Genomic DNA, 14,847 nt, shown 5'->3' with positions numbered 1-14,847 from the left:
GTGTGGCATTCACCCCTCTGAAGCATGAGGCGTAAGCTACATAGCGTGTAGCGTAATTTACATGCTACTTCTAGATTTTTAATTAAGGTTGTTCTTAGTTGCACCAAATATTATGAAATTTCATAATATTTTGCATCAAATTAGTCTGGTTAATGATGAAATTTAATGAGATTTGTTTGCAACCAAATATAGCCTAACATGGTGGGAAAATAAGTGGAGATCAAGTATAATGGTAAGGAAAGAGCAACCTAACTAATTTAATTGGGTCCTTACTCATGCCTTGGTGGTAGACTCACAAGAGTTTCAACACGAGGTCATGGGTTCGAGTACCCATTTTGGTGAAATCCCACTGTGGTGTGAGTGCATGGGTGTGGGTGGGGAGGGATGTGAGTACGTGTAAAAAAAAAAAAATCTAACTAATTTAATACTAATATCATTTTATGAACCCTATTTGCGATTTTAACATATGATAATTTCTCTGTTTAGCCTCCTTCTTGCTGTTTGTTCATGGTTCTCACCGACAATGGAAAGATTAATTGACCAAAAATCTGCTGAGCATTACATGTTTGTCTCATTGAATATCATTACATTAATTGGGTAGTTCTTAAATAGGCTTTTTACTTTGTGTTCTAATGCAATCGGGGGTTGTAAGAATGTAAGGATCTAACTGATACAAGGATTTAACATCGTTATTTGATTGTCACTTGGCTCCTCTAAGCAGCAACCTAGCCAGCCAGTGTTTTGCTTGTGATTGGATCTGTAACATTGAATTAAAGATTAATTTGGTATGGGTAAAGTAGCTGATAGTGATGCTTTGGAACTTATTAGACGTGTTTTCCCTCTCTCTCTCTCACTCACTAATCGCTCACACTGTATTCTATAGAAGGATTTGTTTGATGAATTTACATTTATTAATATGTAAATTTTATCTTTATATGCTTATAGTCAGTTTTTAGTTTCTGTACTTGTTATCTGTCATCTAGCTTTGGTAGCTTACTAGGTTATAGCAAATGCGAGACTGATTGCTAATGTTTGATGGTCAGGTTCATAAGTGTGTGGCTGGAGGAGGAAAGGTGCTAATTCCAGCATTTGCTTTGGGAAGAGCACAGGTGTTTACTGATGTTGTCTTTTTTGTTATGCATGATACATTTCTATTTGTGCATGTTATTTGTCTGGCCGAATCTAGGGTTATTTTGGCTTTGATTTCAAGAAATGCCAATGTGGCACACTGTCTGTTCTACCAGCTTTATTAAGGAAGAAATCAAATTACCATGCAATGTGTGCCACAGGTCACAGTTGTTATGGTTATGAATATTCTCTGTTGTCTTGTTTTTTTAGTTCATTGTTTTATGGAAATTTATTGTCTCTATCCAACCATTTAGTATCTAGTTAGTGAATGTCTCTCTCTCTCTAATCCAGGTGTCATTTATGTCCTTTGTCCGTGGGTTTAGGTTATTGTGACTCTTTCCCTTTTTCTAGAATTATAGGTGGACCTGCTATCCAAAATCGTATGCATCCAGAGAACTCTTCTATCCATAGGATCCTTAAAGCCAATCACATACATCCCTACCAGTGCTTACATAGAATTGAGAATAACCCAAGCTGCCTTGGCCAAAAATTTTGGGGACTTGTGCTCGTCATCACATGGAGGCCTTCAAGTTGTCTGTGACCATGATTTGCATGACTGGTAATCTCCAAAAACACAACTGGACCACCCCCAATATGTGTGTGGTGTGTAGGAAGTATGCGGAATCTGTTGTTTGGGAGTTCCAATAGAGCTAGTTGTTGGTGATTAAATCTGGGGTCGAAATCTTTGTAAATCGGGTAGGTGGCTTTATCATTTTTGAAGGGGGGTCAATGTCCTCTCTTGCTTGGACTTTGGGGAAATCCTCTCCTCGATTTCAGCCTTGATGCTGATGCAGTCTTGAACCATAGAGATTAAATATCATCAGCCCTTGAAAGGCTTAGTGCATTGCAGGTGCACTTGCAAAGGGGTCCATAGGCCTTCTCTTTATTTAGGGATCTCTTATCCATTGTTCGTATGGATTTTGTATCCTTTCTTTTTGGATTGTTTAATAAATTTATCTGTTACTGATAAAAAGGTATGGCTACAAGCTTGTGAAGTTTCTAGCATATTGACCTCCAAAAACCTGGATACCTGACACTTTTCTACTAAAAATAGGTAATTGTACTTGATCAAATTAGAAAATAAATAAATTGCGTCCGAAAGTTAACAAGGAAATTTGAGACAACTTTCAAATCAACATCCATCATCATCATTTAAACTTATCCCAGTTAATTCGGGTTGGCTACATGAATCCTCTTCTGCCATTCCATTTCCACTCTACCAAGGGCATACCTTCAGTTAATCCATAGGTCATCAGCAAGTCTTTTCTTAGTACCTCCACCCACATTCTTCTGGGCCATCCCCTTGCCTTTTAAGAGTTTTCAACTTGTACCAACTCACCCCTAACTGGCACAGTTCTTGGTTTCCATTGCACATGACCGAACCATCTAAGTTTACTTCCCTCATCTTATTACCTATCGGGTTCTCCTAAGTTCCCTCAAATGCATTCGTTTCTAATTCTATCCCTCATATCTCAACATTTTCATTTCAGCTACACATCCTATGAACATGTTGTTCCTTAACTGCCTAACATTCTTGTCCAATAAAGCATGGCTGGTCTTATTTCAGGCAGAGATCTGATTGTGTTTGTGATATTTCGCTGTGGTGTCAGTGTATGGGGTTTATTTTACTGTTCTATCTGCCCAGGCTTTGGCATGTGCTTTGTTGTATTTTGGTTTTTCTTTTTGAATAAAATGATTCTTATCCATCAAAAGAAAAAAGAAAAAGAAAAAAGAAAAGAGCATGGCTGGTGTTATAGCTATCCTATAAAATTTCCCTTTCAATTTGTGTGCTCTACAACGATCACATAAAACTTCAGAGACAAATCTCCATTTCTTCTACCTAACTTGAATTCCATGGGCAACATCTTACTCAATCTCTCCACTCTCATGAATTATCGACCAAGATATCAGAAGTGGTCATTTTGGGAAACTTCTTGCTCAATTATCTTAAACTAATTCCTCATTTAGACTTCTATTGTAAACTAAAATTGCATTCCATATACTCTGTTTTAGTCCGACTAATTTTAAAGCACGCTTTCATAAATCTAGCTTTGTGTTTATGTCTTCCCTTGTTCACCAAAACTGTGTCATCTGCAAACAACTTGCACCGTGGGAGTAGCTCCACTAATGGAAATTTAAACAATTATAATTCTGCCAGCCAGTCCCTAACCCGAGTAAAGGAGAGTTAATGTTGGGTAGCTAGCCATTGTTGAACTTTGCCAAGCATTCATGAAACCAGTCAACCCCTGTGGCTCCCAAGTCCCAACTATTTATACATCATATCTGTCTGTTTCTCTTAGAACATGTGTTTCTTCCAAAACGTTGTTGATCTATACTGGAACTTGAAGCTTGGTTGACTTTCATAGTTCTATTACTATATATGATATAAACTTGAGTTTTAACAATCTTTTCCATTGCAAAGTAGGAGCTCTGTATGCTGCTGGATGATTACTGGGAGCGCATGAATCTTAAGTTCCCTATTTACTTTTCTGCTGGTACGTTCTAAGCATGAGGTAATATAGACTCAGCTCATCAGAAAATGTAAAAATCTGCAGATGTACATGATTACTTCTGTTCATAACCATGCTTTAGGGACCAAAAATTAATTTGATGGGCCCCACTGTGGATGATGAATGCCCTGAGAATCTCTCATAATGGAGGGTTTTATCTGTTCAATATTTTCCATTGAATGTGGGCCTTAGCTATACTCTTTAACTATCTATGTATACACCATTGATCAAAGGGTTAGAATGACTTTGATCGAGGTGATTAGAAGGGATATGACTTATGAGGAATGTTTCTTTAATGAGGATAGACACCTAGGGGCCATACTGAAGGATTGTTATGAGCATATTGGACGAACAATGGTGTGGAACATCCTACTTCACAAGAATCTTAAGGATTAGGAAATCAAAGACTTTGAAGGGCTCATGAGTAAATTAAATGAGGTCTTCTTTGACTCAGATGAGGTGGATAGCAAAATCTGGAAGGGGTTCTGTCATCACTGTTTTCTTTCCAAAGTCCTTGATATTTTGAGTGACAACAGTGGGTACAATGGACAACTTATGTGAAACATATTATATCTTTCCAAATAAATGCCTTCTTTGTTGGGTGGAAGAGGAATTGATTGATTGGCTTATTCTCAATTTCAAGATAGCCGAGGAAGTGTGGAACTGGTTCTTTGATTGTTTTGGGATCAATTGGGTTCAATATGGCTCCGTGGAGGAGTTAGTCAAAGGTTGGTTGGGGGGAAGTTTTGCTATTAAAGGAGCTGTTGTGTGGGAGCTTCAGCTAGAAAAAGCAGGATTTTTTTTAATTTTAATTTTTATTTTTTTGGGAAATAATAACATATCATCTCCGCAAGAAGTTTAAAAGAATGATTGTTTCATCTATACTAACTTGCGTTTTCAGGGACCTGAGTTCAAAGGGGTTCTCAAGATTGATTACTTGTCAGACCGGAAAGTGGCTTTTTGTTCTGACCTCCAATACAAACCACCCCCACCCAAGCATCACCACCAATTGCCTGTCTTCTTGAAACTTCTTTGATGGATGCTTTGTTAGTATAACATGGTCTTGTTTGGTATTCGAGGCGAACAGAGGTGACATTATCATATTCATTTATGGGTATGATGTTGTCGATGCTACTGAGGTGGAGGTGTTTGCTCTCCATAAGGTTTTTAGACTCTCTGTAAATTTTCTTCTGGTCTATGGTGATTGAAGGAGGCTTCCGAAATGTCATCAAATAGTTTTCTTCCTTGGAGCTGGTGCCATGGAATATGGCTTCTATGATTTCAGAGATAAAAGATCATGTTCCTCGTAATAGGTTCTTTTATCCTACAGACTGCAACTGGGATAACTGTTTCTTTTGCAAGAGAGGGAGGGGTGAGAGGGCCTCTCACTATCAGTTCATCCTTCCCCTTCATTTAATTGTCTCGCTTTCTTCATTTTCAATAGAAATATCATTCAAAGGAGGAGGAGGAGGAGGAGGAGAAACAGGGTTCATAAAGTAGATCCCAAATAACGTGGGCAAGACTTGGAATGACAATGATAACGATGATGATGATAAATGGGTAAGAACCTTTCAATCAAGAAGGTTTTTAAGGCATCCCCATTTACAGTGGAGCCCCTCAGGTAACTGTTTGTATTACTGAACAATGGTCCCATGTTCACACGATCCTACATACCAGCAGAGTTTACGTTGCTTCGGAGGAGGACCCTATAATTCCTACTCCTTTTTTCCTTCCTTAGATGAGTAGATGAACTATTATTATTATTATTTTTTTTTTCTTTTACTAAATTGACTCCTAATTAGCAGAAGTTAACAAATGCGGGATATGTTTGAATTTTAATGTTTCTGCTGCAATTGCCTTTTATTGTTTGATTGTAAATTTTATCACATCTGGGTGTCTTGTGGAACTCTACCTCATATCATTTCACTGCAAAGTTCCACAGAACAGTGGGAGTACCTTATTCTAGTGGAAACATAAGTGTGGACCATTAAATGCTTAATTACAAATATGTTGCATGTTGGGAACTTGAGACTAGAAATTTGAGGAATTTTATAATCTTCAACTTGATGATTCACATAGTATTCTTCGGTTTTATTTTGAACAAACCAGGGTCCATAGAATAGTGACCCAAATTGTTGATTTGATGGGTCCCACGGTCCATAGACTGTTTCAATTCAAGAGTTTCCTAGACTGAACGATCCTCGACATAGATTCTTTGAATTGAATGTTGCTTTATTTATCTTTTGTCTTAACTGTCTATTTTGCATGCTACTGATTGGAGGGTTAGGAATTACCAAATTAGGATGTTTCATGTGATATGAGAGAGTTTTGGTAATGTTCTATCCACCCAGTTGGTTCCATCAAATCAATAGGTAAGATCACTGAATGTATTGTTGACATAAACATATCAGTATTGCATGGGAAATATTACATCTCGCATAATGTATCGTTGGTTTTAGTAAACATTGGGAAATTGGATGAATTTTTCAATGAAACTTTAGGGGATGTTAAACAGGACATTATTACACGCTAAGAACTAGTGTTCGAAGTATCGGTATCACTACAAGTTTCGTTGGCCAGGGATATAGAAACAATATCAATATCGCCAATAATTTCGCTGATAACTAGAAATGCAGAGAAACATGGGAAAAATGGTGGAATTTTTAGTGCAACTTTAGGAGATGCTAAAATACACACACACGCACACACACACACACACACACAAAAAAAAACACATATTTGCATATTTAGGAATAAAAAATTTGCAAAAAGAATGCATACATAATAAGTTTCTAAGAAATCAGTCTAACTATCCCATCAATTCCATCTAATCATCCAACCATACTTCCATCTAAACATCCATTGATATTGCAGAATATCGACAATACACGATGTTTTGCCAAGAAATCATCAACAACTGGAAAGGAAACAAAAGATTGTGGTCTTGATATCGCACATTTTGTGATAACGATAATATCAAGATATTCTCGATATTATCAACGACAAATTAAACACTGCATATAATCATGTGCCCATTAAAAAAAAAAATTGAAATGAATTTTTGTTAATAAACAAATTTTTGGTGATATCAATACATTGATGATATTATTGAAATATCATTGATAGACTTGTGATACAAGCGTCACCTAGAATTTACATAGTTGAAAATATTGGCGATCCATTGGCAATACAAGCGACACTTGGAATTTACATAGTTGAAAATATTGGCGATTAGATTGGTGATATCGATACATTGGCAATACTTAGCAATACATTATTGATACCTATAATTTTTTATACTACCAGTGTTATTGGTATCGCTACCAGTGCTATCAGTATCGCCAAGCTAGCGATAAAGATAATATTGGAGATATTTCGATAATATCAGGTATAATTCAAACAATGCTAAGAACTCAAAAAGACTATTAAAAAAAAACGTGTGTATAATAAGTTTCCTTTGTATATGGTCCTAAACCAAGTGCTGTTTGATTGAAGTGATGCAACTATATTCCAAATTACTTCATATAATTTTTAAATCATAGAAGACATGTATAGAAACACAATCACTACATTTAATGGCAAAAAAAGAAGTGAAAATATACTTGTGCCCTCAACACACTTATGCGTATGTGCCTCACTCTCAATATTTAATTATTTTAAATTAAAAATTAAAATAATAAATAAATAATCCTAACATTTCTATAATTAATATAGTTTATTGGCACATTCAATATATTAATGGCTTGCACTAAATCTTGCCATTCAATGTATTATTGACGTGCACTAAATCTATATTACAATGAATAATGCATTTATTTTAATAAATATATATTTAAAAAAATTATAACTTTTTAAAAATTAAATTTATTTTTGAAAATGAATAAATGAGTGTGGCTGATGTTAAGATGAGTATATGCTCATAAATACATAAATATAAGGCACACATAACATTTGGATAATGTAAATTTTTTTTTTTAAAAATGATTTCTTATTTATTTTTCTTTATTTTTAATTAAAAATATTTTTCTTTAAAAATTCAAAAAAGTTGTGTAAATCTGTAGGTCAGTCTCCAAGCACTCCCACATGATTTTTCCACACTCTAATTGCAAGTTAAATGGATGAAATTGGAGAAATTTTGGATATTTTCTAATTTTTTCTCATTTTCCCCAAATTTGAAAATTGTTGGTCAAAATCCATCATTGAGCATGCATAACATGAAAAGTCATGGATTACTAACTTCATTCCACAGATTCCAAGCAATTCAAAAAGGGAAAACAATTTAACTTAGCAAAAACTCATCGATTGGGTTTCGAGTACCACATGCTCTTCGATCTCACTTTCCGCATCCAATTCCTCTTTTTCTCCAAACAAAGGAAAAGGATTGGTCGAAATCTTCTTAGCAACATAATGCCAACAAAAATTTTAAGAGAATCTTTTTTCTTTTTTTTTTTTGTGTGTGTGGATTTTTGGTGAATGTTTCAAAATTTTCAGAAGGGTACTGATGCAAATGTGATATTGTCGATTTGTGTCACAAGTATTGATGAGATCACAAAACTTGTAATAGTGATATTTTCAAAACATTGGAATGTATCGATATATTGTCTATATGTTGCAATATATCGACTGATACTGAGAAGTTTCCTAACTATGCAATATCAAAAGTATTGGTTGACATAAGAGCTGATATCAATATTTAAGTCACTGCACTGAACCATTGGTTTCACATCTATTCATGGCCAAAGGATGTTATGCATCCTTGCTTTGAAGATCTTATATATCCTCCTAGAAATATATAACTGACCTGCAATTGGATTTAAATTTTTATTTTTTTTGAAAAAACATTTTTCTTCTTTTTTCTTTCTACTTTGACCGGTTCTTAACATATTTGTTCTTGTTTCCTTTGTTGAACACTGATATTGGAGCAGACTTTTATCATTTTTCTTCTTGGTTGTTATAACTGTGTTTTTTTATTTTTATTTTTTTAACTGTCTTTGTTGAACAACGTGTTTGTCTTTAATGTAGGAGTAATTTAGTGGGAAAGTTAACAGAGTAAACAAAAGAATAAATAAAAACAATCAATACAATACAGCATATAGGTGATTATACTGCTTTGGATCAAGAACAGAATGAGAGAGAGAGGTACCTTCACATGTCCATTATTGGTATAATGGAATAAAAGAAACAAATCTCTACCTCTTTTCATACGTAGACGTTTATAAAGAAGCCTTTACAAGATAAGCAAATCTATTGGGGACTATTGCGAGAATAGGTGACTAAATCATAGAGACAACTAGATAACCAACGAAAGAAACAAAATATTTAATTAGAAAATCCTCATTAGTGTAAATAAAGAAAGGCTCCTATAATTTCTCTATAGCCAACTAAATGAAGATTTTGGATGTGGGGACCACTTGGACTTCAATGCTGTGACTCTCCCCTTTACAACAGTTTCAATTTTCTTCTTTGATGATTGTGGCCATCAGATCCTACATCAAGTACATTTCCTAGTTGAAGAGAACTTGGCTTTGAGTTCAAATCTTCATAGGGCTTGATAGCTTGTCTATCAATCTTCTTTAATTCGTCTACGCTATTCAATTGGATTAAATATTATAGTACAATCTTCGCCATCAATCTTGTGTCAACCTAAAATTGTGTTAATTTCATCCATACGCTTCTTTAGCATATCTTGAACCAATATCAGCACATTTTCTTCACTTTCAGTGAATGGATCCCTGTGAAAATCAGAGAGATCGATGATGTTGTATCAGTGAGATATCCAACTTGTTTGGTTCTTCGATCTTGTATCTATTTTCCCCATCCTCTTCTTACTCTTCTTTTTTATCTTAACAGCCCCATCTTCTTCTTGGCAACTTGTTAAACGTGCGAGTTGGAAGTCACTCTTTTCACTGATATACTGTCCTTTTTTTTTTTTTTACACACGCACACATACCCCCACACACTCACGCCGCAGTGGAGTTTCACCACCTATGGATACTCGAACCCTTGACCGGGTGTTGAAACTCCTGAGAGTCTACCACCGGAGCAAGTGTAAGGATCCTTCACTGATATACTGTCACTCAGTCACCTTCACTCTAGACCTTAGACCATGATTTCGATTTATATCAGCTTTGTACTTCTCATTTGGATCCATGAGGTGATGCGTCACTCTCTCATGCACCTCCTGCATCCTCCTAAACACTGCCTCTCTGCCGTCTTTGTACTTCTCTAAGTTTCGTAGAGGCACCAAATCTGGCGATTTGCTAGTTGATCCATTCTTCATATTGTTGATTGCAAATTCTGCCTTGGGCACACATGGATCCCATTACTTTGGCTTGTTGCTTGCAAGGCTTCTTGGAATATTTCCCAATGTATGGTTCACCACTGGTGTCAACCCATCATTTTGAGGATGGTAGGTGCTGCTATATTATAGCTTTGTCATGCACTGTTTCCACAAAATCCTCCCGAAATGGCTAAGGAACTTTGTGCTTCAGTCCAAGGTCATTGTCTTTGGAACCCTGTGGCAGCTTACAACTTTAAAGAACAACTTGGCCATGTGCATAGCATATGCATTGAGCATCCTTTTGCATGGAATAAAGCGAGCCATCTTCGAGAACCTATCAATCATAACAAAAATAGAATATTTTATCTCATTGAGTCCTTGGAAGATCCAACACTAAGTCCATAGAGATGTCTTGCCATGCCCATTAGGCATAGGCAATGGTGTATATAACCTGATATTTTGTGATTGTCCATTCGAAGTTTGACAAACCTGGCACTGTGATATTTTAGCCACATCTCTTTGTAACTTGGGCTAAAAGTGACATCTTTGACCATTGAGATAGATTTTTCCCCTAATCAAAAAAAAAAAAAAAAAAAAACAAAAAAAAAAAAAGAAAGAAAGAAAGAAAGAAGGAAGGAAAAGAAAAAAAAGAAAAAGAAAAAGAAGAAGAGAGGACTGGCTAAGCCAATATTAGGCTCTCCCTTAAGTATTTAGGCATACAAGCTAATTTCCTTTAAACAAGTATCCATTTTGTAGAAAATATTCACCTTTTTGTCTGTGTGCATATCAACATGTATTTTGCTAAAATCATTGTTTGTTGTTGTATACCTCTCTCTGTGTGTGTGTGTGTGTGTGTGTGTGCGCGCGCGCGCGTGATATATATATATATATATATATATATATATATATGAACCCCAACTATTTCTAAAACAACGACCATTTCTTTCCATCCAAATAGCCCCAAAGAGTAGCCGGAAGAAGCTTTCTCCATTTAGACCTGTCCAGCTTCCCACCTGGATCACCATGCTAGGAATAGAAAAGAAGATCGATGGAGGAGGGCATCACCTAGGACAATTTAGCAAATCTAAAGATACTCTACCAGATCTCATAGGAAAAAGTACAGAGAATGAATAGATGTGCAATGGACTCAACATCTTGAAGGCACAAAAGACAAATATTGGTTAGGGACAATCCTTTTCTTCTAAGATTGTCCACCATCAATACTCTTTCCCTTCCCAGCAGCCATGAGAAGGCAGCCACCTTTGGGGGAGCCTCATACCATATACTTGTACATTGAAGAGAAAAAGAAGAGGAAAGAGAGAGGAGGTTGGAGAAAAGGGAAAAGAGAATTAGGGTGTGATGCCCCCACTCTTTTCCTTGTACTCAAGTCATAAAAAGCAAATATGACAAGGTGACCTTTACATTGTCCTTTGTGAACAATGTTAACTTGTATATTGAAGAGTAACTTAAAAGCACCTTAACATTGTCCTTTGTGAACGAGAAGGTATTTTTGTCTCTCTTTCATGCAAAGTAGCCAAGTCAAATTGAAATTACCAAGGATGACCTGAGAGAATATTGCATATGTCCATATCAACCATATCGCAAAGCACTTCATCTTTATATTTCTTCATTTTTTTAAATTTTTTTTTCCAATTGAGAAAAAAACAAGCATTGATTGGTCACCTAAGCTTCACCGCCTTTCTTGAACCATGCCATATAGTAGGGTGTAGGAATGCTTTTCTGACTTCAACTTGACCTTGTCTACCAATGCATTGAATATTCTTGTAGCTTCTACCATTGATGATCCCATCACATACTTTCCTCTCAATTACATGTTCATAAAATTTTGTGATGTTGATAATTTTCCCTTTTTGAATGTGGGGTGTGGTGGCTATACAAACCAAATTTATTGGCTTTACAAAGCCTCGAGGCAACATAGAAAATCTAATTTTGTAGAAGGAAGGAAAAGAGACCAAAATTGTTTTTTTTTTTTTTTTTTATATATATAATAAATTGTTGTGTACTCTTCACACTTTGCTTTTCATTTACTACAACCGGATACACAAGGTGCCCTTTTATAGGCATTTGAATGAAAGGTGAAAAGTAAAAAATGCCCCTACTAGGAGCTTCCAACATTTAATGTTTCTAGAAACTACACAAAGCTTTTCATCTTCCAAGACACCTCCATGGGAACTGTTGTTGTGCATTGGAAGATCAACAATCACCTAGAAAATGGTTTTTGGGTTTGCAACTCCAATACTCTCCTTTAAACCAAAACAGGTTTCATTCCAAGCATTGATCTAAGTTTCTTAAATGTATCAGTCGGCAATTCTTTGGTGAAGATGTCCACCACTTGTTCAGTGGTATGATAGTAATCTTGCTTCACTGATTTTTGCTTCACTTGATCTCGCAGGAAATGATACCTTGTATCAATGTGCTTGCTCCTTCCATGTTGCACTGGATTTTTGGCAAGCTCAATTGCCGATTTGTTGTCCACGTATATGACAGTGCATTCTTCCTGCGAATGCTCCAGCTCCTTTAACATATTCCTTAGTCATATCGCCTCACATACAGTGGACGAAGCTGCTACATACTCGGTTTCACATGTGGACAGTGCAACCGTACTCTGCTTCTTTGAGTTTCATGTGAATGTTGTCGATCCAAGATAGAAAGCATAGCTTGTGGTATTCTTTCTTTCGTCTTGGTCACCACCCCAATCACTATCAGAGTATTCATACAAAATTTTCTCATCATCGTATGGATAAAAGAGACCGAATTCAATAGTCCCTTTGATATACCTTAGAATTCTTTTCGCAGCTATTCAGTGTGACTCTTTTGGCGCTTCCATATATCGGCTTAGAAGCCCAACACTATAGACTATATTTGGCCTAGTGATTGTGAGGTACCTTAGGCTTCCGTTTAGGCTCTTGAATAAAGTTGAGTCAACATTTCTTCCTTCGCCATCTTTTGTGAGCTTCAGGCCTGTTGCAGTATGTGTATTCACGCCTTTACAGTCGGTCATTCGAAACTTCTCAAGAAGTTCTTTTGTATACTTCTTCTGTGATATATAGATGCCGCCGACTTGTTGTTTCACTTCGATGCCCAAGAAGAAGGACATCAATCCACCATCAGTCATCTCGAACTAATTGAACATAGACTGCTTGAATTCTTCAAACATCCCCTGGCTGTTTCCAGTGAACAGCATATCATCAACATATAAACAAGCTATAAGCATATCGCCATGGGCATTCTTCTATATGTAGACGGCATGAGCGTACGAACATTTGACGAAACATGGTCATCTCTTTGTTCATTTAGAGTTAGCTTAGACTCTAAGGCATGTTCAAGCATCGTTCTTGCATTCTTTTGCATTCGTTGCTTATGCACTTGCAACGATCCTATCAATTCTTCAATGGACAGTTTTTCCAAGTCCTTAGATTCGTCGATCGCCACAACCACGTGCTCAAACTTGGTTGTGAGAGATGGCGGTGTCTTTTCCATGACACGTATGTCTTCAACTTTTTCACCATTTCTTTTTCAATTGTTAGTAATAAGTAGATGTGAGAAGTAGTCAAAGATGGCGCTGCTTCGAACTCGGCTCTTAGTGTTTGAAGGCGAACCCGCTTCAGTCGATCAACACCTTTGAAGATGGTGCTAAGGGTATCCCAAGCTTGCTTGCTTGATGTTGTTTCGGCAATCTTTTCAAAGGTTGATTCATCCAACCCTTGATAGAGGTGAAACAAAGCTTTGTTGTCTCTCTTCCTTTGATTTTTGAGAGCGGTCTTTTCCTTGTTAGTGAAGGCGGCTTCTTCCTCCATAGTGGGTTCTACATATCCATCGGTAACGATCTCTTATATATCTTGCGACCCGAACATCGCCTTCATTTGGATGCATCAATTTTCATAGTTGTCCTTTGACAACTTAGGAACGTGTGGCTGGATTGTGGTGGCCATCTTTACACGAGCAAGCTTTATGGGTTAGACGAATTGCCTTTACTAAGCTTCAAGAAGACCCAGGCGATCTGTGTTTTTTTTTTTTTTTAAAGAAGGAAGCACTGTTTTTATTTTTTATTTTTTATTTTAAAATTTTTTTTAAAGGAAGGGCTGATTATTTATTTATTTTTTGAAAATGAAGGGAGAGGGATGGAATAGAAATCTGATTTTTTTTCTTAAACAGATTTTTTTGAAAAAAAAAAATCTGTTCTTAGTTGAAAAAACTGCTGGAAACTTCTTCTAAAAAAAGAACTTGGCTTTGATACCAGTTTGTTGGTTGTACAAACCAAATTTATTGGCTTTACAAAGCCTCGAGGCAACTTAGAGAATCTGATTTTGTAGAAGGAAGGAAGAGAGACCAAAACTGGGTTTTTTTTTTTTTTGTGTGTACTCTTCACAATTTGCTTTTCACTTACTACAACTGGATACACAAGGTGGCCTTTTATAGGCATTTGAATGAAAGGTGAAAAGTCAAAAATGCCACTACTGGGAGCTTCCAACATTTAATGATTCTAGAAACTACATAAGGCCTTTCATCTTCCATGACACCTCCATGGGAATTGTTGCTGTGCATTGGAAGATCAACAATCACCTAGAAAATGAGTTTTGGGTTTGCAGAACTGTTGTTGTGCATTGGAAGATCGGAGTTGCAAACCCAAAACCCATTTTCCAAGTGAATATTGATCTTCCAATGCACAACAACAGTTCCCATTGAGGTGTCTAGGAAGATGAAAAGCCTTGTGTAGTTTCTAGAAACATTAAATGTTAGAAGCTCCTAGTAGGGGCATTTTTTACTTTTCACCTTTCATGCAAATGCCTATGAAAGGGCACCTTGTGTATTTGGTTGTAGTTAGTGAAAAGCAAAGTGTGAAGAGTACACAACAATTTAAAAAAAAAAAAATCAGTTTTGGTCTCTCTCTTCCTTCTACAAAATCAG

The 14,847-nt window shown here is 36.3% G+C and overlaps 1 protein-coding gene across 5 annotated transcripts in view; it reads left to right on the top strand.

The window, feature by feature from the left end:
• The window catches only part of LOC131226714 (cleavage and polyadenylation specificity factor subunit 3-II), a 101,702-nt gene that overhangs the window by 69,443 nt on the left and 17,412 nt on the right, over positions 1–14,847 (top strand). For all 5 annotated transcript variants that reach the window (XM_058222352.1, XM_058222350.1, XM_058222353.1 and 2 more), the window contains 2 exons: positions 1,044–1,109; positions 3,554–3,623. In XM_058222352.1, coding sequence (XP_058078335.1) covers positions 1,044–1,109; positions 3,554–3,623 — 136 coding nt within the window. The remainder of the gene's footprint in view (positions 1–1,043; positions 1,110–3,553; positions 3,624–14,847) is intronic.

Source organism: Magnolia sinica, chromosome 15, assembly GCF_029962835.1.
Source record: "Magnolia sinica isolate HGM2019 chromosome 15, MsV1, whole genome shotgun sequence".
In the NCBI taxonomy this organism is placed as follows: domain Eukaryota; kingdom Viridiplantae; phylum Streptophyta; class Magnoliopsida; order Magnoliales; family Magnoliaceae; genus Magnolia; species Magnolia sinica.
This window is presented reverse-complemented; position numbering and strand designations above follow the sequence as displayed.